The sequence below is a fragment of the Piliocolobus tephrosceles genome, chromosome 16 (genome assembly GCF_002776525.5).
Source record: "Piliocolobus tephrosceles isolate RC106 chromosome 16, ASM277652v3, whole genome shotgun sequence".
NCBI lineage: Eukaryota > Metazoa > Chordata > Mammalia > Primates > Cercopithecidae > Piliocolobus > Piliocolobus tephrosceles.
In genome coordinates, this window is record NC_045449.1 from 27,415,388 (window position 1) to 27,442,915 (window position 27,528).

General features: G+C 38.2%; 1 protein-coding gene across 3 annotated transcripts in view; it reads right to left on the reverse strand.

The window, feature by feature from the left end:
* MYO1D (myosin ID) overlaps nt 1-27,528 on the reverse strand; it is a 379,960-nt gene that overhangs the window by 240,727 nt on the left and 111,705 nt on the right. For all 3 annotated transcript variants that reach the window (XM_023182884.2, XM_023182886.3, XM_023182885.3), the window contains exons 9-14: nt 24,709-24,854; nt 24,517-24,631; nt 19,805-19,975; nt 13,279-13,349; nt 9,511-9,585; nt 3,345-3,477 (exon numbers count right to left, since the gene is read on the reverse strand). In XM_023182884.2, the coding sequence (XP_023038652.1) occupies nt 3,345-3,477; nt 9,511-9,585; nt 13,279-13,349; nt 19,805-19,975; nt 24,517-24,631; nt 24,709-24,854 (711 nt within the window). The remainder of the gene's footprint in view (nt 1-3,344; nt 3,478-9,510; nt 9,586-13,278; nt 13,350-19,804; nt 19,976-24,516; nt 24,632-24,708; nt 24,855-27,528) is intronic.

Genomic DNA, 27,528 nt, shown 5'->3' on the forward strand with positions numbered 1-27,528 from the left:
TTGAACCCAGGAGGCAGAGAGGTTGCAGTGAGCTGAGATCGCACCATGGCACTCCAGCCTGGGCAACAAAGCAAGACTCCATCTGAAAACACACACAGATACACAAACACACACACACACACACACACACACACACCCAAAATGGTTTCCTTTGTCATCTATCATGTGGTTAATTCTTGTAAATGTTGCATGTATATTTTATTATTTTTTTGAGATGGAGTCTCGCTCTGTTGCCCAGACTGGAGTGCAGTGGCACCATCTCGCTTACTGCAATCTCCACCTCCCAGGTTCAAGTGATTCTCCTGCCTCAGCCTCCTGAGTAGCTGGGACAACAGGCCACCATGCCCAGCTAATTTTTGTATTTTTAGTAGAGACAGGGTTTCAATATGTTGGACAGGCTGGTCTTGAACTCCTGACTTCAAGTGATCCTCCCACCTTGGCCTCCCAAAGCGCTGGGATTACAGGTGTAAGCCGCCATGTCTGGTCTCACTATATTGCACAGGCTGGTCTCAAGTGATCCTCCTGCCTTGGCCTCCCAAAGTGCTGGGATTACAGGCATAAGCCACAACACCCGGGCCAATACATCTTTATTAGGAATATATATTTCCTATTCCCTGGGTACGGGGTTCCTTTGATCTATTTGATAAAGTTTAAATTTGGTTTTCAAAGCTTCTGCATTCTCACTAACATTTCATCTATCATTTATCTTTCTGATAGCACTGGTTTAAAATCTCACATTATGATGGTGGACTTGTCAGTTTTTCCTTTAAGATTTTTCAGGGGTTCTTTTTTTTCTTTATAGAATTTATAAGAAGCAAGGGTATGTTGTTAGGTACCTAGTTCAACATGGCTTGTCTTGGACAGTTTTATTTTGTTATCACTAGTTTACCTGTATTAATACTTGGTTTCTTAAATTCTATGTTCTTTCACATGAATGTTGCTTTTAACCATTTTTGGTGACAGGTGGCTTGATATCTTTACGCCTTTGTTTTTGAGCTTTCTGCATGGTGTTATTTATGTGTGTCTCCTTTAAGCAGCATATAGCTGGATTTTCCACCTATCTAGTCTGCTTAGTCTATTTACATTATGATGAATAACAATTATTTAGATTTATTTCTATCATATTATTTTGTTCTAAATGCAACTCTTTCTTTTTCTGCTGTCTTCTAGAACCCCTCACTTTGGCTTCACCTTCTTGCCTTCTATTGTACTGATAAGTTGTCTATATTCTTCTGCTTATCTCTGCTGCCTCCCTTCTCCCCTGACCTCCACACACACATGGATTGGGAAGCTGTAGCAGAGATTGCTAGGCTAGTTCCCCACCTTATGTCCAGTATCTTTTTCTTACTTTAAAACAGAATTCTTATTGCTAGCTGAGTGCACTGCTGACCAGAATGTAAATGCTCTTCCCAGCTTCCCTTACAACTCTATGTAGCAAACGGGATGTAGCTAAAGTGTTGTGTCAAACTTCCAGGAAGTCTCTTTAGAAAGGAGGAAGTTCCAGCTGCCATCATGGACCAGGAGGATGGATGCCAAGCACTAGGATGGTAGAGCAGAAGGACAGAAAGAACTTGGGTCTCTAACAACTTTGGATCTGCCATACTCGTCCTGGGATGCCTTCTTCTATACTTCATTTATAGGTGAGAGTAATAAATGTCTCTTTTATTTAAGCTACTAATTCAGGGATCTGTTTTATTAGAAGTTGAATGCAATTCCTGATACAGAAATTATAGAAGGTTCTGGAATTTTATTTCTTTACAAGGCACATTAACTACCAAGTTTAGAAAACAAAACAATTCTTTTTCTAGTTAATTGACTAACTGTGGTAAACTGAATATTTAAAAATATTTCATGAAATTCAGTGTTCAACTGTTTCTTGTGTCCTATGCCTTCCTTCCAGGTTCACTTTTCTTCTTGCTGGATGAAGCAGGCTGCAGCTGACATGCAAAGAAAAGCTGAGACACAAGAGTGAAGAGTCCTAATGGCATTCTAGCCTCAGTGCCAGTGTCCTTACCCCTGCCCTTCTGGAGGTTTGATTATATAAGCCAACAAACTGTGCTTATATGCGGTCACTTCAGGCCAAAGAATCCTGACAAAAGGAAATAGAAAGCTACTGAACAGATGTGTTCCTGTGGCATTTGCCTAATTTATCCATAGTGAAGTAACCAGAAACAGTATAGATTTAAATTCTTAGAGAGGAAGTTGATTTAAAAAAAAAAAAAGATAAAGAAGAAGAAACTACATAGGAGAAGCACCAGAAGAGAAAGATAAAAATGAAGAAACTAAAAATAACATGGCTCAGAATGCTGCCTAATTTATCAAACTTGTCAACAGCAGCAGTTAAGGGTAGAAATATGTTCTTTAAGGAAAAAAAAAACAGACAAAAGTTATCAAATAGTATTAGTCCTCAAAGGAACGATAAAAACCACAAATAATTGTCAATAATACATCTTTTTTTTTTTTTTTTTGAGACAAGGTCCTGCTCTGTCACCCAGACTGGAGTGTAGTGGTGCGATCTTGGCTCACTGCAACCTCTGCCTCCCAGGCTCAAGCAATCCTCCCACCTTAGCCTCCAGCATAGCTGGGAACACAGGCATGGGCCACCACGCCTGGCTAATTCTGTAACTTTTTGTAGAGGAGGTCTCATTATATTGCCCAGGCTGGTCTCAAGTGATCCTCCTGCCTCGGCCTCCTGAGTAGCTGGGACTGCAGGTGCATGCCACCATGCCCGGCTAATTTTTTAACCTTTTGTAAAAAGGAGGTCTCACTATATTGCACAGGCTGGTCTCAAGTGATCCTCCTGCCTTGGCCTCCCAAAGTGCTGGGATTACAGGCATAAGCCACAACACCCGGGCCAATACATCTTTATATTTCAATTATTTAAAATAGCCTAAGGACAATACTTGCATACTAAATTTCCTCTTAAAACTCTCTGGCCACTTTGTACTCAAACACAATATATAAATAGTGCATTTTACAACTTAATTCAAGATTTTACTTACTTATTTTGGCCAGGTCCTGTTTTCAGCACGGGAAGAAAGTTCCTTTTGCTGGGCATGCTATGCCTTATATATTTTTTAAATTCAAGATTTTTCCCTTGACCATGACAGTAGAATAAAAAGCTCAAATTTAAGATACATACTAATCTAGGACACAAACAATTGTTCCACTGAGGTGAGATTTTTAAAAATGCAAAAATAAAAATTCTATTATAACATTCACTTCATACATATTCTTCAATCTACATGTGATTACCTAAAAAGCAAATCATATATACATTCTTTATAATGCATCAAGAGGAAATCTATGAGTTAAAATGGATATTTAGAAAAGAAAATAATTACCTTTGATGCAAGGTTGTCTACTAGAGCAATCATAGAATTCTTAAACAAGGTAGCAGCAGTCAGAGGTCGCTTGGTCACCTCTGTAATGCTCAGTTTGCCTTCAGGCCACATATTCTTGAGCACAGGATTTGAACTGAGAAGCACAGAAAAAACAATTCAAATGTCACATTCAAATAAGCTGGATAAAAACTGATAAGCAATTCTGCTGAAATGTATCCTGAGAATCATAATTGGACTACAGACTGAACTCACAAGGCCTAATTGGAAAGATGATTCCATCCAGAAAATTATGCTGCAAGTATAATGACTGATACTGCAATGCAAATTGAGATTTTTTCCAAACTACAGCGTATTTAAAAAATTATTTAAACTTCTTTAAAGTGACATCTTTATTCTACCTACCTAGGACCCTCAAATGGTCAATATGGCTCTTACATATAGAAAACAAATTCATTTATGTGATGGTTAGAAAATGAGGACAAACCACTAGTAGAAAAATGATCTTCAATGTCACAGCAGAAAACATAAAAGTGGCAACATCTTTGAATTAAAGCAAGTATTTATATATTAATAGAACAGTTAACACTACAGAAAACCCGCTCTTAAAAACACAGGTAGGAATATAAAATAACCATTTTTATATTGTCCCCAGTAAATCCGTTTACTGCAGTTCAAATTGTGAACAAATTTGTAGGTAGCACTGGCAGTTATAATATTTTATTGATGTTACATTAGGACTGTTGCAGCCCAATTCTAAAAATGCGTTTCAGGACAATTTTCAGGTTAAAATTATATATTCATCATTCTGCTCTGTGGAGGTATTTTTAAAAACGTGTAGTAATCTCAACTGTCATTTTTTTCTGGTTTCATTTTGGGTGCTTTTGATGTTAAACTAATTGGAACTGAAAATGTTGCTTGCTTCCTAGAAACTTTTATCAGAAAAAAACTTTCCTTAGAAAATTGGGGGTTGATAAGAGAAAATAATTAACATTAGCATTCACTGCTAATTGTTCTTACTACTGCTAACATTTTATCCACTTTCTTTCCCTCATATAAAATTTTAAAAATTGAATTGGATCTCCATAGCACCCAGAATGTTTCTGTATGTAGGTGCCCAAAATAATAGCTGCAAGATGAAAGAGCAGACGAGCGCAAAGCGAAGAAGATAAATGGTGATGTGTGGATTGACTGGGTCTGTGAATACAGACAGAGCAACACTCCCAGCCCTCATCATCATCAGCAAGCAGTGCCAACTACTGTCAAAGTGGCTACAAAATGCTGCAATAACCTGTGGTTTATGAACCCAGTTTCATTACTTTCTAGTCCTATTCCATAATTTTCCATTTGTACACTTATATCAAAATGACTACATAGATGTATATTGTTTTTCCTTAACCTTTTCATTCTTATCTTTAGCACAGAAATAATTTAAGGCAACATTCTTAACTTACAGTGCACATGGTTCCTGAATGCCATTCTAACACTTACTGAATAGAATTTTCAGAAAGTAGAAAACTGTACTTTGTGTACTTTGAAAAGTCTGACACATGTCAAAAGACTGTGTCTTTTAGTCACTGGCATTTGGTCTATGCAGTTTCTACTCCAAATTCTTTGTCTACCTTACTCACTGTTGGCCATATTTGGAGACTATTCCTGCACTACACTGTAAAGGTTGGAAATGAAGGAAATAAGATAATATGTTAAATAGCAGAATTGATACAAAATGAATCCAAACAGTTATAGGGAGTCATTTTACAGAGAAAGAACTTTCAGGCCAAGTCACGACTGTAATATTTTTGTTTTTCTGAGACAGCGTCTCACTGTCACCCAGACCGGAGAGCAGTGGCGAGATGACAGCTCACTGCAGCCTTGACCTTCTGGGCTCAAGCGATCCTCCCACTTCAGCCTCCCGAGTAGCTGGGACTACAGGTACGTGCCACCATGCCTGGCTAACTTTTTAATGTTTTTGTAGAAATGGGGTCTCCCTATGTTGTCCAGGCTAATCTCAAACGATTCTCCCACCTCAGCCTCCCAAAGTGCTGGGATTATAGGTGTTAGCCGCCGTGCCCAGACTGAATGTAATATTAACAAAACAGTTTTCAAAATATTTTAAATACCTAGAACCCTTATCTTAAAAGGGAAGCTCCTCCAGAGACCCAGTATGTATAAAAGGTAAGGCAGATCTCATCTGGCTAACAAGACAGCAGTAAAGAGTAAAAGTTTGTGCACATGGAATGCAAAATGCTTGCTCCCTTCCTCCCTCCATTTACACAGACACACACACACATACATGCATGCATACATGTGTGTATACTATCAAGGTCTACAGAACTAGAATCCAAGGAACACTGCTTAAAAGTAATTATATTGCTGGGTGTAGTGGTGCATGCCTGTACCCCCGGAGGCAGAGTTGGGAGAATCACTTGAGCCCAGGAGTTCAGTGTTACAGTGAGCTATGATCACACCACTGTGCTCCAGGCTGGGCGACTGGGATAACACTTCTAAAAAAGAAAAAAGAAAAAGAAAAATCATTATATTAACATATACAAAGAAAAAATGGATTCAAATTTTGGAAGGCTGTTAGCCATGGAAGCATCAAATAGTGTCCAGAGGTGAAGGCGGCTCATTCTAATACCATCTAGGAGGATGGTTTTATCCAATCAATCAATCAATCAATCAAGTCAAGACTTCCCATCTCACGGGCAAGGTCTTTCCTATTATGGAATATATGCAATAAGCTGCATTTAACAGACTTTCAATCTTTCACCCCTTTGGCAAAACTATTCCTATTGTGAAATGGATTCATCTCAGCCTGATGCCTTTACTTGTTGGGTTTATCCAAGTTCCTTTGTTCTGATTCTGTGCTTACCAGGCAACTAAGCATTCTGGATTCCATGGGTAATAATGAATCAGAGTTCTCACTGCTATTTGATTTCCCAAGCAGGTTTTCCAATAGGGAAAACCAGCCTGTTATACGAACACAATTACAGTTGGTCCTCCATATCCACGGCTTCCACATTCAACATACCATGGAGAGAAAATATTTTTTTAAAAGATGGTTGTGCCTGTACTAAACATGTACAGACTTTTTTGGGGGTCATTATTCTCTAAGCATTATAACAACTATTTACACAGCACTTACATTTTATTAGGTTTTATAAGTAATCTGGACATGATTTAAAGTATCTGGGAGGATGTGGGTAGGTTACATGTAAATACTACACCATTTTATATAAGGGACTCGAACATGTATGGATTTTGGTATCTTTGGTGGAGGAGGGTACGGGATGGAATTAATTCCCCATGGATACTTCGGGACAACTGGATTCCATTCCATGTTACTGTTAGATTTTCCACTAGAAATAAATCCACATGCTGTTTTGTTTCTACCTGGCCCAGAGAGCCTGGGCTATATTAGTTCACCACCAAAAGGTGAAGCTGTTCTCAGTAGCTGAACTTCTGGGCCATGGTACATTCACAAAGTTAACAACCACCACCTCGTGCAGCCTCTTGGTACACAGACTGGCAACACACCCTGATGGTACCACTGGCCAAATAAGGCTGTTTTTTCCAAGTTGAGCTTTTAGCATTTTCTGCACAGAGAAATGCTAGACTCCATCATTTGTCCCTCAAAATGAATGTGCCTTACCTGATAAATTAAGCATTGAAATTCCCTTCTGAAAGTCCTTTTTCTCCATGCCCAGTTCTTCCAAGGATCCTCTCTCACATTCCTATGTCTCTGTAACTTTCTACTAATGACAGTGCTATCATTAATCTTGGTGGCTTCACTATCCATACAGATGAACCATTTGATAACAATTCTTGAAAGAACTGTTTAAACACAATGTCTCTATATCCTCATTTCCTGTATTCTCTTGAGCTCACATCAATGAGATATTTGTCTTCAATGCTACATGGAAACCCGTGTTGTCAAGAGTCCCACTGACCTTGGCGTTAGCAAATCCAATGGTCAGTCTTGGTCCTCTCATCACGCCTGCTTTTGACAAGATTTGATGTAGTGTATCAGTTTTTTTCTTCTTTAAACATTTTTTCTTGGCTTGGCCTCTGTGACACCAGATTCCCAGTTTACTTCCTTCCTCACTGGCATGCTCTGTTTCCTTTGCTAGTTCCTCTTTCCTTGTTTGACTCTACATGTTACAGTGTCTCAGGAATTAGTCTTTTTAACCTCTTCTCTTTTTGAAATCCACGCTCACTCCCTACATACTCTCATCTAGTCTACGGCTTTAAATACAATCAATACACTGACGACTGTGAATTTATATCTCTATCCCCACCTTTCCCCTGAGAGCCACATGCATATTTGCAATTGCTGATTTGGTACTTTTAATTGGGTATCCAAAATGCACTTCAGACATAACGCATCCAAAACAAAACTCTTAATTTCCCTGAACCAATTAGTGTTTCCTCTTGTCTTCTCCTATCAGGCTCAGGTATCACCTCTGATTTCTGTCTTCCTCTCACACTACACATCGTCTCTACCAGCAAATCTTGTCGACTCTACTTTCAAAATATCATCCAATCTGACCCCTTTTCATCATCTCTGTCACCACCACCCAGGCCTCAGCCTGCATTATTATTATTATTTTATTTTATTTTTGAGACAGAGTCTTGCTCTGTTGCCCAGGCTGAAGTGCAGTGGCGCAATCTTGGCTCACTGCAAGCTCTGCCTTTCGGGTTCAAGCCATTCTCCTGCCTCAGCCTCCCGAATAGCTGGGACTACAGGCACTCGCTGCCACACCCAGCTAATTTGTTTTGTATTTTTAGTAGAGACAGGGTTTCACCGTGTTAGCCAGGATGGTTTCAATCTCCTGATCTCGTGATCTGCCTGCCTCGGCCTCCCAAAGTGCTGGGATTACAGGCGTGAGCCACTGCACGCGGCTGCAGCCTGCATTATTAAACTTGCCTGCTTTACTGTCTATTTCCATGCTTGTCCCTTACTATGTGCATTTTACATAGTAGTAGCAGCACTGATATCTTTAAAACATAAATCACATCACGTCACATCATGTCATAAATTCCAACGCTTCCCTTAATACTTTCTTCTTACCCGGACTCAGGCTCTATGATCCAGGCTCTACCTACCTTTCTAACGTCACTCTCCCCATTCCTCACTTTGTTTTCCCCACAAATCAAGCTCATTCCCACCTTGGGGCCTTGGTACTAGCTATTCTCTCTGTCTGGAATGCTCTTCCTCCAGATATCTGCATGGCTCCCTCCACTTAATTCAGGTCTCTGCTGAAATGTCACCTCTATAAGAGGCCTCTTCTGACTACCCTATCTATAATTCCTTCCCAGCCCCTCCTTGTCTTCAATCTCTTACCTACTTTATTTTTCTGCACAGCACTTGGCACAAACTGAAAGTTGTTTCCTTGTTCATTAACTGTCACCTTCACTAGACTATAATCTCCATGAGGCCAGGGACTTTGCCTATATTTTTTCAAAGCTGTATCCCAGAACATAGAAGAATGTGTGCCTCAAAGGTACTCAATATATTTTTGATAATCTACTGAGCAACTGACTAAGTAGACTTAATAAATGAGTGAATACAGTTCTTTAACCTGTAAGAAGATGGCCGGGAATCCTCTTTCTTCTTCATGGACCTTCTTTTTAAAGTATCCATACTGGATTTAAACTTGTTATCATATGCCTAGTTTTATTTTGCCATAACTTTTCCACATTTTGTTGGTTTGTGAGAAGATTCTGTCGGCTAAGTCACCATCAGTGCTCAATGACACTAGATGCCACTCTGATATCAGAGCGGTCTCTTATTTGGGGGTGAAGACACTACAATGGGAATCTGAGTATGCAAAACTTCTAGCTGGGCCAGATGTCACCTGACATTTCTTCATCACACTGGCCTGGCCTGAGGACTGCTGCGTATACTGGTAGGGGATGCTGGAAGGCTGGCAGCCGTGAGCACAGAAACTGAGGCAACCCAAGGGAAATCAAATCATATTATTAGCAGGGCCCTGCCCAAAATTTATAGATTTTATAATAAAGTTAGTTATATGCTATTTATTAAGTCTGATAAAGCAGAATAAGAAAATGTGCCAGAAACTCTTAAAACTGCATATAAATATAACCATGTGCATATATTACATATGTCAATGAGCTTAATCTAGAGTTAATAAAATTTAAATCTTACCTGTTATACATAAGGCGCTTGAAATCTTGAAATAAAGTATCTTTATTTTTGTCAATAAAACCAATGACAGAATAGCTAACAGGAGAGAAATCACAGAAAACATGTATTATTTACCAAGCAAGAGCCACATTTAAGCTTTTCTAGGAGGCGACAAGCCTTTCCACCGTTAATTATGCAATCAATCATCTAAAAGCTGATGTTGTTCACCTTGTCTGTATTAAAGGATACCGAATTTACCTACTAAATAGAAGGGACTTTGTTTCTATTCTGCAAAAGGAGAGCAAGCATCAGTACTATTATTATGATTAAGATGATAATTTCCTACTGGTTTATTGCTTACCTCAAGAAGATGACTTTTTAAAAGATAGCTGTATTTATCATCCAGCATTCCTAAGATAAAAGCAAAACAGCAACATACAGGAAATAACAGTCTCATCCGTAGGGAGATCAAGTGACTTGCCTAAGGTTCACTCAATGTTCAGGGTAGGATAAAAGAATCCAAGAAGAACTGCAAAGGATGGTAAGAATTGGATAAGCAGAGGAGAAAAAGGCAGGCAGATCACACAGGGAAACAGATCAAATAGAGTGATGAAGGCAGGCACATGCATGGCATTCTGGAGAGAGAATGAGGAGGCCAGTATAGATGATTTGGAGGAAGGGAGATGAGTAAGGTCTTGAAAGTCCAGCTAAGACTGCAGTTGGTGAGAAGAGTGGGAATTGAACTATACTACTCCAGTGACTGGCATGAACTCTAGGAGGAGTGAATTCAGTTTTGGGGTTGTAAAAGTAATTGAGGACTCTGGGTGATTAAGACAGAGGCTAAGAGATTAAGCAAACAGGAACTTTAGATACAGCTACACCTTACAGTTCTGTTCTCGTGCCTGTTTTCTCCCTTGACAATCAGATCAGTATAGGCAATTCCCAGATCTCTAACCTGGATTCCTTGCCTTACATATTTAATCCTGCAAGAAAGTTCCTTCAGCCTGTGCTGCCCATGGGTACTTTAAGGTTGCCATATCCAAAATTATTTCCTTGCCTGCCCCGACCTAGGTCTTCTTAATACTTTCAAGTCACTTTTGACTGAACCTAAGTGATTTGATCTCAAGCTACTCTTCCAGATAGTTCTACTTCTCTGTGCTACAAAAAAGGATACACTTCAATCAGATGGACCTAGTTGCTATTTCCTGAATATTCTGTAGCACCTTTCCCACTTCTTCTTATAAAAATAATTCGTAGCATTTGAAGACCAGAATCAGCCCTCCTGGGTTTATTACACAAACCTGGAAGTATTTCCTTACTCTAAATTCCAAGTGAGTAATTGCTATTACTCATATGGCAATTATTTTAGACCACTGTTATTGTATACATGTATATAAATGTGTCTATGTGTATAAATGTGTGTTTACATGTGTATAAATAATAACACATACAAACGTACATATGTGTATGTATGTATCTTACATGGCAAGCTCTTTGTGGGCAGGGACCATACTTTATGAAGTATTGAGCACACAGAAGATACTCAGTAAAAATCTAGAAAAGGATTGAAGACTTTAAGAAGTGAAGAGGAAGTCTGAGACACTGAATATCCCTCAAAAGGGTTAGTTGAAGTTCTAGACTAGGAGTCTAGAAAGCTAGTTATTATCTCAGTTCTTCTGTAAATTTGCTAAGTGACATTAAGTAAGAACTGTACTCATTCTGTATAAGTATCTTCATCTGTAAAACGAAGTGGCTGGTCTAGGTCATCTCTAAGGCCTCTATCCAGCTCTGCATTTATGCCATTCTGCGTTGTATGAAAGTACCCTGTAAGTGAGGCTTGGATTTTTAGTGGCGATATCTGTATGGTACTGGATCTTCCCTCTTCAGTATTACGGAACCTGGGAACATGACCAGAAAAAGTGGAAAATGGTGCCATTCCATCACTAATGCTTAGCTTGACAGATGGCGTGATAATTTTGAGCCATATCATTTTATGGTCCTAGAATTTTAATTTAAATCAGGAACAGCTATTAAAATTTCTTTTTAATTTTTTAAAAATTAAACATCTTTTCGGCATTTATAGAGAAGACGATTTGCCTTTTTTTGTTTAATCTCTTTCTGCAATGGATTACATGTAAAGGATTCCTAATGCAAAAACTAAGAAAAAGAGTTCTTTAAACAATAAGATGAGGAGCAGTGTTCAGTGGACAGCAAAGGCATAACAAATATAGTAGGCTAAGAAATGCAGCCCCAACAAAAGTTTCACATCAAATTCCCTGGAACCTGGGAATGTTACCTTATATCATAAAATATGTGATTAATGATCTTGAGGAGAAGCTCATCCTATATTATTCAGATGGGTCCTACATGCCATATGAAATGTCACTTTAAGATAGAGGCAGAGTGGCTAGGCTCGGTGGCTCATGCCTGTCATCCTAGCACTTTGGGAGGCCGAGGCGGGCAGATCAATTGAGATCAGGAGTTCAAAACCAGCCTGGCCAACATGGTGAAACCCCGTCTCTACTAAACATACAAAAATTAGCCAGGCATGGTGGTATGCGCCTGTAATCCCAGCTACTCAGGAGGCTGAGATACGAGAATTGCTTGGGCCTGGGAGGTGGAGGTTGCAGTGAGTTGAGATCGCGCCACTGCATTCCAGCCTGGGTGACAGAGTGAGACTCCATCTCAAAAAAAAAAAAGAAAAAGAAAAAAAAAGAGATAGAGACAGAGGGACAGTTAACAGACACACAAAGAGGAGGGCAATGTGACTGGAGTAATGCAGCCACAAGCCAAGGAATGTCCAGTGCTACTAGAAGCTGGAGAAAAAGGAACAGCTTCCTCTCTACAGGAACCCCCAGAGGGAGTGTGGCCCTGCTGACATCTTGATTTTGAACTTTTAAACTTCAGAACTGTGAAAGAATAAGTTTCTGTTGATATAAGCCACCAACTGTGGTGAATTTTTTACAGCAGCCCTTGGAACCTAATGTACTAAGGTAGTTATAATTTTTAGTTATACTTTCTGATCAATTTCTACTTTATTGTATTGTTAATAAAAATATGACTAGTAAGAATTTTACTTTTTCAAATAATATTTGGAAAATAATTTAGCAAAAATGGTTTTTGCTTATGCAGTTACCCAACTATTTGTAGAACTTCATATAGAGGAGTAATTCTCACCCAGGGGCCTTTTTATGCCTACTGTTTCTTCTACTTGGAAAGCTTTCTCTTTTCTCTCCCCTCTTCCTAATTCATTCCCCTGACTAACCCTCTTTTACTTTTAGGACTCAATTTGGATGCCACTTCCTCCAGCAAGACCTCTCTATGCCCCTCTCAGTGGGTTAATTATTCCTCCTCACTGCTCCTATAATGCCTTGTGCTTCTCCAGTTTAACTGTTTCCAGTCTTCATTATAGTGACCTTTGATGGATGTACATGCCTATATTCTTCACTAAACTGTTGGTTTCTTTAGGGCAAGGACCATCTTATCCATCTTTCTATCTCAGTTCTTAAAATACTTCCATGATTTATTGACCCACCAGCTGATTTTTACTGAATCCTAACTATGCCAGGCACTGCACATGGGCACATAGTGTGTGTTCAATAAACGATTGAAAAGCAAGGAATGAATGAAGCTATGCCATTTTTTTCAGTTGAACAAATTAAAATACACTGACATATCAAATGACCAAAACATGCAAATGAATATAAAACCAATATACGTTTTCCTAGTTATATTTTCTAAAGTGAGGTGGCATGCAAATCATGGTAGGTACCAATGTAAGATACTCACACCACATCTCCTGCATAATGTCGAATTCGAAAATCTCGATCAAACTCCAGAATTTTGTCTGAGGCACAGAGCTAAGAAATCAAGAAGGATATTATTTTGAAAACAGACATTTTTACTTTCCTAAAAATATAGTCCAACTTAATATGAAATGATGATAATATCACAAATTATGACATCACATTGTGTGGGGCTTGATTTAAAAATATGGCTCATGTATTATATAGTAAAGACTAAACTTTCACTAGAAATCCACACAGCTAGACTACATTTCCTATCCACTCTTACAGACGGATATGGCCAAGTAACCAAGTTCTGGACAATGGAAGCAAAGTGTGGCTGTTCTAGGCCTAAACTGGTGAAAAGTGAATGCCCCCCTTCTGTGCTTTCTTCTCTCCTCCCACTAGCTGGACACAGAGGGTAGTCTCTAGGGCATGGAATAGTCAGAAGACAGAGGAAGTTTGGGTCCCTGAGAGAGACACAGACTTCTACTATGTTATGAACTTTAATCCTGGCCATAGGGCAGGCACGGTGGCTCAGGCCTATAATCCCAGCACTTTGGGAGGCTGAGGCAGGTGGATCGCTTGAGCCCAGTAGTTCAAGACCAGCCTGGGCAACATGGTAAAACCCCATCTCTACTAAAAATTACAAAAGTTAGTCAGGTGTGGTGGCATGCATCTGTAGTCCCAGCTACTTGGGAGACTGAGATGGGAGAATCCCCTGAGAGTGGAAGGCAGAGACTGCAGTGAGCCAAGATTGGGCCACTGCACTCCATTCTGGCGATACCACGAGATCCTGTCTCAAAAATGAAATCAAACCAAACAAAATTTAGCTACTCTCTTCATGCAGTTCAGCCTACCCTGACTGACAGAGTTTCTTTCTCCTCTAAGGTCCACTTAAGGAGGACCACACTGAAGGCTTACTAGTTGTTAGGCACATACATCTTATTCGGTCCTCACTGTTGACATCTAAGGTATAACAATCTCTCTATAACACACATGGAAGCTGAGGCTCAAAGAGGTTAAATAATTGGCACAAGATCACATAGCTAGTAAGTGGTACCCCTGGGGAGGACTCCTGGAATCGAATGTAACATCTGTGCTCTCTTATGTACACGGAGGCCTGGCTTATCTGTCTGCTAAGCTGAGACTCCAGTTCAGGACTATTGCTTCACAGAAGATAAAGCTTCTGCAGCTCTTTCTCACTGAAGAGGAATAGTTTATGGGAAGGCAGTTTTTATATGGCTCTGGAGGTCTCTATGACTTTCTACAATGTTCCTTGTTATAGTAGGACCTAGACTTCTTTGTCTGCCCTGTGAAGAATCACTTGGAATCTTACAGTTTTTTAAATAGACATCTAAGAGAGTCCACAAAAGTTTTCCTGGGAAGGCTGGGTGTGGTGGCTCATGCCTTTAATCCCAGCAGTTTGGGAGGCCGAGGCAGGCAGATCACAAGGTCAGGAATCCAAGACCATTCTGGCTAACACAGTGAAACGCCGTCTCTATTTAAAAAGTACAAAAAATTAGCTGGGCATGGTGGCAGGTGCCTATAGTCCCAGCTACTCAGGAGGCTGAGGTGGGAGAATAGCATGAACCTGGGAGGTGGAGCTTGCAGTGAGCCAAGATCGTGCCACTGCGCTCCAGCCTGGGCAACACAGCAAGATTCCATCTTAAAAAAAAAAAAAAAAAAAAGTTTTCCTGGGGAAATACACAAAACCCACTTAGGTTCTAATGTTAGGTAACAAATAATCTCAACGTGTTTTCTATTAATTTGACAAGTGAATAATTATAGGAAATTAGAGTCAGATCTCCAAGGTTCAAATCTTGGCTCTACTATCTACTCACTCTGACTTCTTTAATAATTACTTATCTCAGAGAGTTGTCCTGAGCATTAAATGAATATGGAGAACAAAGCATCTACCATACAGAGAGGTCTCCAAAATACTTAATTCCCCTTTCCTGCTCTCTCTCTTATTAACCCCTTTTACAAACCATTTTATTTACAAAACTCCTTAAGGAAAAGGACCCAAGAGAAGTCTACACTAATGGAACATTCTTACATTTGGATACTGTAAAGTCCCAACCGATCTGAACACAGGAGGTTTTGGATTTTTCTTTACTTTTTTGGTAACAGCAAAGTTATGTATCTATCATTTAACTTTTTATATTAATAATTTAAATAATAATTTTATGCTTTATTGGATCATTTGCCTGTCTCTCCATGGCAACTTTAATGCGGAGGAAACAATGTAGTCCCTAAATGAAGTAACTTTTACAAGACAGAAACCTCTAATTTAACATGCCAATAAGTCTAGCTAATCAGTAACCAGTAGCAAACGATGATATCCAGCTCAACACACAGAATAGCATATGTAATAAACGGTTCACCGTGATTAAAATATTTTGATAGTTTGATCATTTCTTTTCTTCATTAGGTAAAAATCCCAAAGAAGAACACATTTTAAAAATCTCTATCTCAAAGAAATAAAAGGTATTCAAACTGGAAAACAGAAGTCAAATAATTCCCGTTCACTGATAACATGATCTAATACCTAGAAAACCCCAAAGTCTCTTCCAAAAGACTCCTAGACTTGATAAGCAACTTCAGTAAAGTTTCAGGACATAAAATCAATGTACAAAAATAAATAAGCATTTCTATACACAACCAATAACATTGAAGCTGAGAACCAAATCAAGAATTCAATCCCATTTACAATATCCACAAACACTCACACAAAAGAAAACCCTAGGAATATATTTAAACAGGGAAGTGAAAGATCTCTACAAGGAGAACTACAAAACACTGATGAAAGAAGTCATAGATGGCACAAAAAAATGGAAAAACATACAATGCTCAAGGATTGGAAGAATCAATGTCATTAAAATGCTCATACTGACCAAAGCAATCTACAAATTCAATGCCGTTTTTATCAAATTACCAATGTCATTTTTCACAGAATTAGAAAAACAATCCTAAAGTTCATATAGAACCAAAAAACAGCCCAAATAGCCAAAGCAATTCTAAGCAAAACAAACAAAACCAGAAGCATCATATTACCCTGACTTCAAAATTATACTACAAGGCTATTATAAGACAGCATGGTTCTGGTACAAAAATAGACATATAGATCAATGGGACACAACAGAGAGCCCAGAAATAAAGCTGTATATCTACAATCAACTGATCTTTGACAAAGTTGACAAAACTAAGCGATGGAGAAAGGATATGCTATTCACTAAGTGGTACTGGGAAAAATAGCTAGCCATATACAGAAGAATGAAATTGGACTCCTGTCTCTCACCATACACAAAAACCAGCTTAAGATGAATTAAAGACTTAAATGTAAAACCTGAAGCTATAAAAATCCTAGAAGAAAACCTAGGAAAGACTCTTCTGGACATTGGCCTAGGCAAAGAATTTATGACCAAGACCTCAAAAACAAATGTGACAAAAACAAATGAGACTTAATTAAACTAAAAAGGTTCTGTACAGCAAAAGAAATAACAGAGTAAACAAACAACCTACATAATCAGAGAAAATATTTGTAAATTATGCCTCCAACAAAGGACTAATATTCAGAATCTACAAGGAACTCAAATAACAAAGGAACTAAATACAAAAATACAAGGAACTAAATAACAAAAAAAATTACATAACCCCATTAAAAAGTAGGCAAAGAATATGAACAGGTATTTTTCGAAAGAAGAAATACAAACAGCCAACAAACGTTTGAAAAAATGTTCAACATCACTAATCATCAGAGAAATACAAATTAAAACCACAATGAGATATCGTCTTATACCAGTCAGAATGGCTATTACCAAAAATGTCAAAAACAGATGGCATGGATGTGGAGAAAAGGAAATGCTTAAACACTGTTGGTGGGAATGTAAATTAATACAACTTCTATGGGAAACAGTATGGAGATTTCTCAAAGAAATGTAAACATTTCTTTTAAACGGTAGTTCTAAAAATAGAACTATCATTTGACCTAGCAATTCCACTACTAGGCATAACAAAAAGACATTTGTGCTCGTATGTTTACCATAACATTATTCACAATAGCAAAGTAATGGAATCAATCTAAGTGTCTATCAACGAATGACTGCATAGAAAGAAAATGTGATATACATATATATAATGGAATACTATGCAGCCATAAAAAAGAATGAAATCATGTCCTCTGCAGCAACAGGGGTGGAGCTGGAGGACATTATACTAGCTGAAATAATGTACGTTTTCGCTTGTAAGTGATAGCTAAACAATGCATATGCATGAACACAAAGATGGAAATAAGACACTGGGGACTCCAAAAGCAGGGGGGTGAGGTTTGAAAAATTACATATTGGGTACAATGTTCACTATTTGGGTGACAAGTATGCTAGAGGCCCAAAGTTTACCATTACGCAATATAGCCATGTAACAAACCTGAACATGTACCCCCCAGATCTAAAATAATATAAATAAATAAACAAATAAATAATCACTATCTCAGCACTTGTCTTAGGGATACCAAAAGAAAGAGCTACTGGGTCTAAAAGTTGGGAAACCTGGGCTCCCACAAATTTGAAAAAGAAAAAGAAAACCCTCTCCACAGATAAATTACTATTTAGCATTTCATGTCAAATCAGTAGCAAATACTGATGTAGTATGTATAGTTACTCTTACAAATGACATGGCTGGGCGTGGTGACTCATGCCTGTAATCCCAGCACTTGGGAAGACCGGAGGGACAGATGACCTGAGGTCAGGAGTTCAAGACCAGCCTGGCCAACATAGTGAAATCCCATCTCTACAAAAACACAAAAATTAGCTGGGCATGATGGTGGGTGCCTGTAATCCCAGCTACTTGGGAGGCTGAGGCAGGAGAATCGCTTGAACTCGGGAGGCGGAGGTTGAAATGAGCCCAGATTGCACCATGCACTCCAGCCTGGGCAACAGAGTGAGACTCCATTTCAAAAGAAAAAAAAAAAAAAAGGAATGGATATTTCAAAACATTTGGTTGACATATTTAATTCAGGTATATAAATGGCCAAGGTAGAAGGTATCAAAATGAGGTAGATTTGATTTCTCATGTGAGACTCATAGCTAATTTAAATGAAAATTTAAGTAAGATTTATTTGATATGATTGGGAAAAATTCAATTCAACTTTACAAACACTGATTGAATGTCTACCATCTAGTAGGCACAGTGCTAAGTGAGTCTCCAAAACCTGAACTGTGATTATAAAGGGCATTTATAAACTTTCCCTCAAAGATAGGACATTTGCCCATGTAATCATGCCATCTTTAAAAACATCACTCTAAATTATTTAGGTGACTTCTAACTTGGCTCAGTGCTCTGTCCCTAGCACCTAGGACTGCACCTGGAAGATGAGAAACACTTATTAGGTATTTATGGTGTAAATGGGGAATGACTGAAGCAGTCCTAACCCAAAATCCTATTATGAAAGAGCAGACTGTAGTATCTGAAAGCCAACTTGTAGTAGGGTTACAATCAATCCTCAGTAACAGACCAAGGAGAATATTTTAGAAAAAACTGGCCTAAAATCAATATCAGCTAGTAATCTATTTCTTGATGATTTGGGCTTTAGCTAGTTAACTGTGGAATTTCCCTGTTCTGATTACATAATTTCATAGGAGACGAAGTTAGAAAATAGACTTTATTCACACTAAAAAATGGCAGTGTCATAGATTTATATGGAACTGTGGAGAGACAGAAATGTTTGCCCCCTTTTTCTATGGATGTGAAGGAGCAGGGACCTGTTTTCCCTTTAGCATATGGTTACTAGACAAGACTATGTGCAGGGAAGTCTCAGGGGTGATGATGATGTCTTCCTCTTCTAACACAAATTTCTTGAACAAATACTATGCAAATGGAATATTCCATGCAAATGATATGTCCATATCAGCACAAAGGTCTGATAATCATAATTGCCACCAATTACTACAGATATGTGATCTGTTTATGACATTTTTAGATCGTGAAAAATGGAGAGTTAAAAGGATACCCATTTATTTAATGAATAAGTTTCTTTGTAATAACTAGAATTACAACTAGAATCTCTCTGTTTTCAAGAAAGTCATATGGTCTGAAGAAGTACGGCAGAGTACACAACACATTTTGTTACTGAGGATTACAGTATAAAGTCAAGGACAAAAGCTATTTTCCATGCCAGAATTATCAGATGCAGGAGTAAAACTCTAGCACATGAGCAAGGCCTCTACATCTATTGGTTATAAATGACATCATGCTTTCTAAAGAATCATGCTCATTTTTCCTATTTCTACAAAATTGTATAGTCTGGAGCTCCCTCTCCTGGATTAACATGATTTTATCAATTTCTTCATACTATAAACCAGAGAGGCAGAATTTATCCACAGCAATAAATCATTTAATGGATGTTTGTGACTTTTCTTTCTTATTAAAGGGGACATTCTTTTAACCCAACACATAAAGTCATTTAACTCCATCAAACAATAAAGAGAATCTTACAGATAAAAGGAAGAAGGTATCATTAAACACATTACCTTTCGGCTGGAAAAATGGCAATGTTTGCCTAATTTGCTGTTAAGTGCTTCAAGAAACATTTCATCAGTGACTTTGCCGACATTCATGCAAGCGTCATCGAGGATTGCAAAGATCCCTTTGTGCTGCTGCTCCACGAGGTCAACAATGATCTGATTGTTGAAGTAGTCAATCTGTAGGACACAGCAAGGAGGCAATTCTGAAGAGAACAGTGACCAGGCCAGGTTAAATCCCGGTACCCCCATTTGTATCAGGAGTTTAGATAAAACTACTTTGGTGTCAAATGTGTGAGTGACATTAAAGAGGTCTTACACTAAAACGAGTACACATTCTAACAGAGGTTTATTTTTAAATTTCTTTGTTAACTTTCTATCATGAAATACATTGTCTGAGATTAGTATAGCCCAAGGCAAAGATAATAAGGTAGACACCATTTCTCCCATCACAAACTCATTTTAATCCTGCCTCCAGATCCCACACCCAAACCTACTCCTTCAAACCAATCTGCCTGCCATTAATCATAAGGTCCACCTTCCACAAAGGGCCACCAAATAGCCTTAAAGTATTATCTGATGTATTACTTGATAATAAAGTTAAGGTACTACACAAAACTTGCATTTTTATAAAAGCAGGGTACAAGTTAAATGTTTAGTTTTAGATATTTTGTGCAATACGTTCATAATGATGGCTGTGGTTGCCACAAACTGCCTCGTTTACCTTTAAATACTGTTAATGTGTCATGCATGCAGATGGAAGGGATGGAACTGTGCACTAACGTGGGGGCTTTAACTGAAGTGTTTGGCAGAGTTGCCTTCTACCTGCCAGTTCAAAAGTTCTGTTTTCATACAGAATATATATACTAAAAAATTTCAGTCTGTTAAACAGCCTTACTCTGATTCAGCCTCTTCAGATACTCTTGTGCTGTGCAGCAGTGGCCCTATGTGTAAATGCTATGCACTGAGGGTACACAAAAATATCAATATTATGTGTACAGAGTAATGCCTCATACCAATCAGATGTCCATTTGTTATTGTGTTTGTTAACAACCCTTTATCTCTTAGTGTTAAACTCCACTTAAAATGGAAAAAAAAAGAACTTGCATTTTTAGTTACATGACCTTGAATGACTAAAATCCAAAAGAGCATTTCTTTCACTTTCCCCAAAGTTAAAAAGCTTATTCAAAATTCTATTGAATTTTGACATTTTTCTAGGTATAATATAAAGAATTTAATTCTGAATAAATAAGTATCTATAAAAGATAAGAAAAAGCTTTTCCTTTACTTCCACAAGCTGAATGAAGTTATACATAACTTCTGGCTTTTCAGCAACTCTATATATACAAGGTTTGTCCAATAATCCTCTGCCACACCTGTTTATTCTGATAGCCTGCAATGCACCTATCACCACACACAGAGGGCACACAAAGGTCCAACCCAGGCAAGCTGCACGTCGCAACGAGGGGCAGCTTATGATCACATAGTTTAATCTTGTGTGTTGCTATGTCCCATCTTATGCAGGAATTACCTAAACTGATCATTGTCTCCATTACCTTCTGTAAGGTCTACATACTCATAATAGACCACTCAAGTAACTCATGTATTCCCATTTCATGCTTTAAAATCCAAGGATTTATGCCAGCTATTTGTACGTGGCTTTTAGCTCCATTTCTAGTCTTGCATGTTCTCTTCTATATCTCATGGACTGAAACCTGTAAACTGGGTAGTTTTCACTTTGTTTTCTATACTTTTCTGATTTGTCTAAATTAAAGTTTCTCAAGTAGGAGGAATTTTGCCCACCAGGGGACATTTGGCAATGTCAGGAGACATTTCTAGTCAAAATGGGGTAGAGGTGCTACTGGTATTTGGTGGGTAGAGGCCAGGGATGCTGCTAAACATCCCACAATGCATAGAACAGCCTCTACAACAAAGAATTATCTGGCACAAAATTTCAGTGGTACTGAGGTGAAGCAATGTAAGTCTAAATATTTACTTTCATTATGGGCATTTATTACATTCCTAATTAGGGAGAAAAGTTATTTCTATCTTTGCAAAAAAATCCTAAAACTACTCAAAAAGCACGAGCTCTATATTAATAGTTGACATCTTAGACTTTGGGACTATGAAATTAAAGACCAAGTCTTTTGTCCCAGGGACTAAAGAATTACCTTCCCTAAAATTCCAATTACATTACTAAAAGCTATTGGTCTCTGCTAGTAACTTTCAGTTTGTAAGTTTAATACTGCTTCAAACATTGCTTAAACCAGTAGTTTTCAAACTAAGGTCTTCCAGCAACTTGGCATTCCCATGAGGTTTGCTAAGGGATACCAGGAGCCAGAAGAGTTGTGATGGGGTAGTTTAGGGACCCAGGGCTCTGGCCTCTCATCCCTACTCCAGATAAAACAGCTTTGTGCTTGAGTGTCAAGTTCTCAATAGTTAAAATGATTTGCAAACTACAGCATCAAAAGCTTTTAAAAGTGAATGTATCAGAGAGATAACCAGACATTATGAACCTCCTGGTGGAAGTTCACACACAATCTATGAAATGGGCTGTGGAAAAAAACTGACCCTGAATCCAGTCAAGACTCTAGATCTAACAACCAATATACAGGACATGCGAGAAACAGAAAAACATATTAAATGGCACCTGAGGTATGCAATTAGCAAAATCCAGACTGTGGGAAACTCCACAACAAATGACTCACTCTCTTCAACACAAGATTGCAAAGATAGATCATTCAAAGAAAAAAAGAAAGATGAAGGAGAAAATCTATAGATATGCAAGAGAACTATCAATCAATCATAATGTAAGAAACTTATTTGGATTGAAATTTAAACTGCAAAACAACAATCAGAAGATAACTGAGGAAATACGAAACATGTATACTGACTGGACATTTTATGATATCAAGGAATTTTTGTTAATGTTTTAGATATGATAATGGTATCGTGATTATGGTTTTTGTAAAACTCTATCTTTTAGAGAAATACATGGAAATATTTACTGAATAGATATCCAATTGAATAGATGAAATAATGTGATATCTGAAATTTGCTTCAAAATAATCTGGGAGTAGGTGGGTATAATACAGATGGCATAAGACTGGCAATCTACTGGTAAATGTTAAAGCTAGGTGATGGGTATATAGGGTTTACTGTACTGTAGTGTCTCTTCTTAATGTGTGTTTAAAATTTTCCATAATAAAAAATCTTTTAAAAAGAATCACTACGTTTAGAAGTTTGGGGTTTTCCCCAGAACAGAGATTCTAATTGTGGGGGGATCTGGCATGTAGATTACTTTGGGGTTAGCCTTCTGCTCCCTCTAGGACAAATATTTCTCGGTTTATTTAACTAAAATTTTTTGCATTTTGGGATTCTTGATTCTTTTTGAGATGTTTGGAATAGTCTACTGCATTACTTACTGTGTTGTCAATTATGCCTATGAAATTTGATATTCTGATTGTTAAAGGATATTTTTGACTAGTACCTTGGAATCACATCTGAATAACAAGTTTTATGATTACATTTGGTATTAAAAATCCAAGCTTCAGTTATATTGTGTATTATACAACAGTTTCATTCTTAGAAAGCTTCATATACACTTAATTGAACTGAATTAAATTTTAATTGTATTAAGAGAGTTCACTATTTAAATCAAACTATAGATAATTCTTATATAAAGTAACTTTTTGGTTTATTTGCAAATAGGTAAAATTTATACCAATATACTTGAGCAACTTTTTTATAGTATTCTAACATTTAACACATGATGGAAGGCAAAGATACAATTTTGAGGCAGGCAAGCTATTCGTTATATCATTGTCTCTTTATTTCAGAATGAGAGGAAATAGAAAATAGAAAGGTAGGAAGGAAGATAAAAGTCATTTAAATATAGTATTTCAAATAATTTTTTGCTGCTATTACATTGGATAACCAAAAACAACTACTGGCTTTATTTTTATTCTCTGGCAAGAGGATGAACAATCTTATAAACTCAAACTATGGAAACTTAAAAGTTTTTGTATCTTTCAAGTTCATTTTCAAAATTGCTTAAAAATACAAGTTTACAAGAAAAATTACTATGTCTCATTTCTATCATAAGCAGAAGGTCTTATCATAGGAAATTTAAAAACCGAACAAGTCATGCCTTTTAGCTATGATCTCTGTGGTTTGCACCATGGACCCATTATATTTTCCAGCTATATCTTACTAGATTAGTTTGCCTCTGACAAATACAAAAGTCCCCAAAGATTGATGAGAGTAGAGGTGATGACTGAAGTGTAATACAAGAAAATAGAGATGAAAGTAACACAAGTGTTTTAATGCCCAGGTTTCAGAGAATATAAACAACATTAACTGAATACAATAAAATACCATATAGTCTACAAAATAGAAGAGGAGAAAAAGGAGGAAAAAGGGAAGAAGAAACTATAGACAGATATGAACCAGAAAGCCCACATGGTATCAGTCATAAAGTGAAAACAGGTTTACTGGTTCTAACTCAGGATGTTCTGGGCACCAACAAGGGAGTCTATCAAATTACAGCAATCCCACCTAAAAATGATGAAATTAATTGTATTTACATATCCCAAAAAGGAAAGCTAAGATTCAGATGTTTCAAGTACCCCCAAAAGATCAAGAAATACCTAAAATAAAATTTGACGTTATCAATAATATGAGAAACACATGAAGGCATTTTCCGTTAAGAGTCCACTCACGTGTTTCCAGGGGATCCCTTCCCGCTGGTATTCCTCTTGTTCTTGCTTCAGAACCAGCTGAATAAATAGCTGCTGCAGTTTCTCATTGCAATAATTGATGCAGAATTGTTCAAAACTACAAGAAAAGGAATAAATTAGGTTTCAACAAATAGAAAATAGGCAACAAGGTTTTAAGTATCTTTTCCAGTTTACCTGTTGTTGTCAAAGATTTCAAAGCCATAGATATCCAAGACACCAATAACAGTGTTTTTCCCATGGACTGTGGTGTCATAGTTCTTGACCTCAATAATATCATTGATGCGAGTAACGATCCAACAAAAAAGGCGCTCATATATTGCCTGCAAGGAAAATAGCATCATAAATGCTTGGCCATTTGGGAATGAGTCCTCTGTTTGGATGTGTGATCAGTTTTAAATTCCTGTCCCCCTTCTCACTGTTTAGCATAGCCATTACTAGCCTCAGCAGAACAACTGAAAATGTAGACTGTCCATTTAAAAAAACCCAGACTACATGATGTATGCAAACTAAAGTAAATAGCTTGTATTTTTAAAAGAGTATTACTGGCCGTTACACCAATTCCAACGACACCCTCCAAGCATGTTTCCCTGCCCAGCTGTATCAATAGTTTGCCTGATCCCTTGAACAAGCCAGTTCATTGCTTTATTATTAATTTCATCAATTATAAAGAGTTGAGAGCTAGTGAGTTAATATCTATGATCCACTAAAGCTATATGAATTCTAAAAATATAAATATTGATTTCTAATGCTAAATGAAGATCTGAGCCAAAGATCAAGGGTTGAAATTCCTTGAGAATCAAACACACATCCAATGCACAAGAACATACACACTAAGCCACACATGGACAAAGGCACCACACGCTAACACACGTTCACATCCCGATACACACGTACTCTGCAATGTCACATCATTAGAAAACCTTCTTTAACGTATCCTGCCTGCTACCCACTCTCTTCACCCATATCCATTACCTCCCCTTTACTATTCAATCCACTCCAGTCTGCACTTACATCCTATTACTCCATTGAAATGACTCATCAAAGACTCCCAGCACCTCTACATAGATACTTTCTTGTACCTCATACGGACATTTTGCTCTGTCACTGAGCATCACTCAACCTAGGTTTTCACTGCCTTCTTGGAACACTCTTCTCTTTTTGGATAACAGTCTTTCTGACTTTTACTATTTGTTCACTGGATGTTCCTTTTTGGTGACCTTTGGTAGTCTCCTCCTCTATCTGACTTCTAAAAGTTGGAGTTCTTCCTGGTCCTCTTCTCTTCACTCTCTAGCACCTTCTAAATCATCTCACCCAGGATTAAATAATACGAATATGACTCCTAAAGGTATTAACCAAATCCAGACCCAGAGAACAGTCTCTGAGCTCCTGACTCACAAGTTTGACCGTCTACCTGACACTGACTCTTCGATATCTCACAGCCATCTCAAACTCAAAGAACTCTTGATCTTTCCTCCTCCAACAACTGTTCCTATCCTACTTTTAGCCACAAATAAATAGCACCACTTAGAAATTCACTCATTTATTCAACAAATATTTGCTGAATACTTATTACATATAGTTTGTTAGAGATACAGGTCTAGGCAAACACAAATATGGTCTCAATCTCCAAGAAACTTAGGGAATAGAGTGAAGGAAAAAATTATTCTCTCTCTCTCTCACTTGCCCCCCAACTCGCAGATATACATCCACACTAAAGGAGAGGTACATCGGGTCTTAGGGGAATTTAATCTATGCAGTGCTCAGGGAGGTTAGGGAAGGCCTCTCTGGGAAAGTGATACTTGACCTGAGACCAGAAGGATGAGTAAGAGGCAGCCAGGCAAGAGAGGAGAGAAGAGCAGTCCAAGCAGAGGGAACAGATGTGCACAGGCCCTGTGACTGGAAGGAGAAAGGGATCAAGATAATCTGTGAGGACTGAGAGAAGACTAATATGCTAGGCTGAAGAAAGGGGGGCTGGGTATGGTATGAAATGAGGCGGGAGAGGTGGGCTGGAGCCAGACCATGTTAAAGTATTATCCTTGCTTCTCTCATTCTCCACATAATAGGTCCTATGGATTTTATTTTCTCAACACAGTCCATTTCAAATCCTCCTCCTCTCCCCATTTGTACTTCCACCTTTCCAGTCCAAGCTGCCCTCATCTCTTTCCTGGATTAACATAATATCCCCTTAATTGGCCTCTTTGCTTCCATTCTTACTCTAGCCCTCATAACATTCTCCATACGAAGGCCAGAATGATCATTTTAAAAATGCAAACTTGCCAGGTGCAGTGGCTCACGCCTGTAATCCCAGCACTCTGGGAGGCCAAGGTGGGCAGATCACCTGAGGTCTGAGGTCAGGAGTTTGAGACCAGCCTGGCCAACATGATGAGACTCCATCTCTACTAAACATACAAAAATTAGCCAGGCATGGTGGTGGGTGTCTGTAATCCCAGCTACTCAGTAGGCTGAGGCAGGAGAACTGCTTGAACCCAGGAGGTGGAGGTTGCAGTGAGCTGAGATTGTACCACTGCACTTCAGCCTGGGTGACAGAGCAAGACACCATCTTAAAAAAAAAAAAAAAAAAAAAGGTCGGGCGCGGTGGCTCATGCCTGTAATCCCAGCACTTTGGGAGGCCGAGGTGGGCAGATCACAAGGTCAGGAGATTGAGACCATCCTGGCTAACATAGTGAAACCCCGTCTCTACTAAAAATACAAAAAATTAGCGGGGCGTGGTGGCGGGTGCCTATAGTTCCAGCTACTTGGGAGGCTGAGGCAGGAGAATGGCATGAATCCGGGAGGCAGAGCTTGCAGTGAGCTGAGATCGTGCCACTGCACTCCAGCCAAAAAAAAAAAAAAAAAAAAAAAGCAAACTTGAGTCATTGCCCCTCCTTAAAGTCCTCCCTATTGCTCTCCATTGCACTTAGGAAAAATTCAAATTCCCCCAAGACTAACTTACAAGAGTAAAAAATGAAATAGACAGTAAACTAATCAACTAGT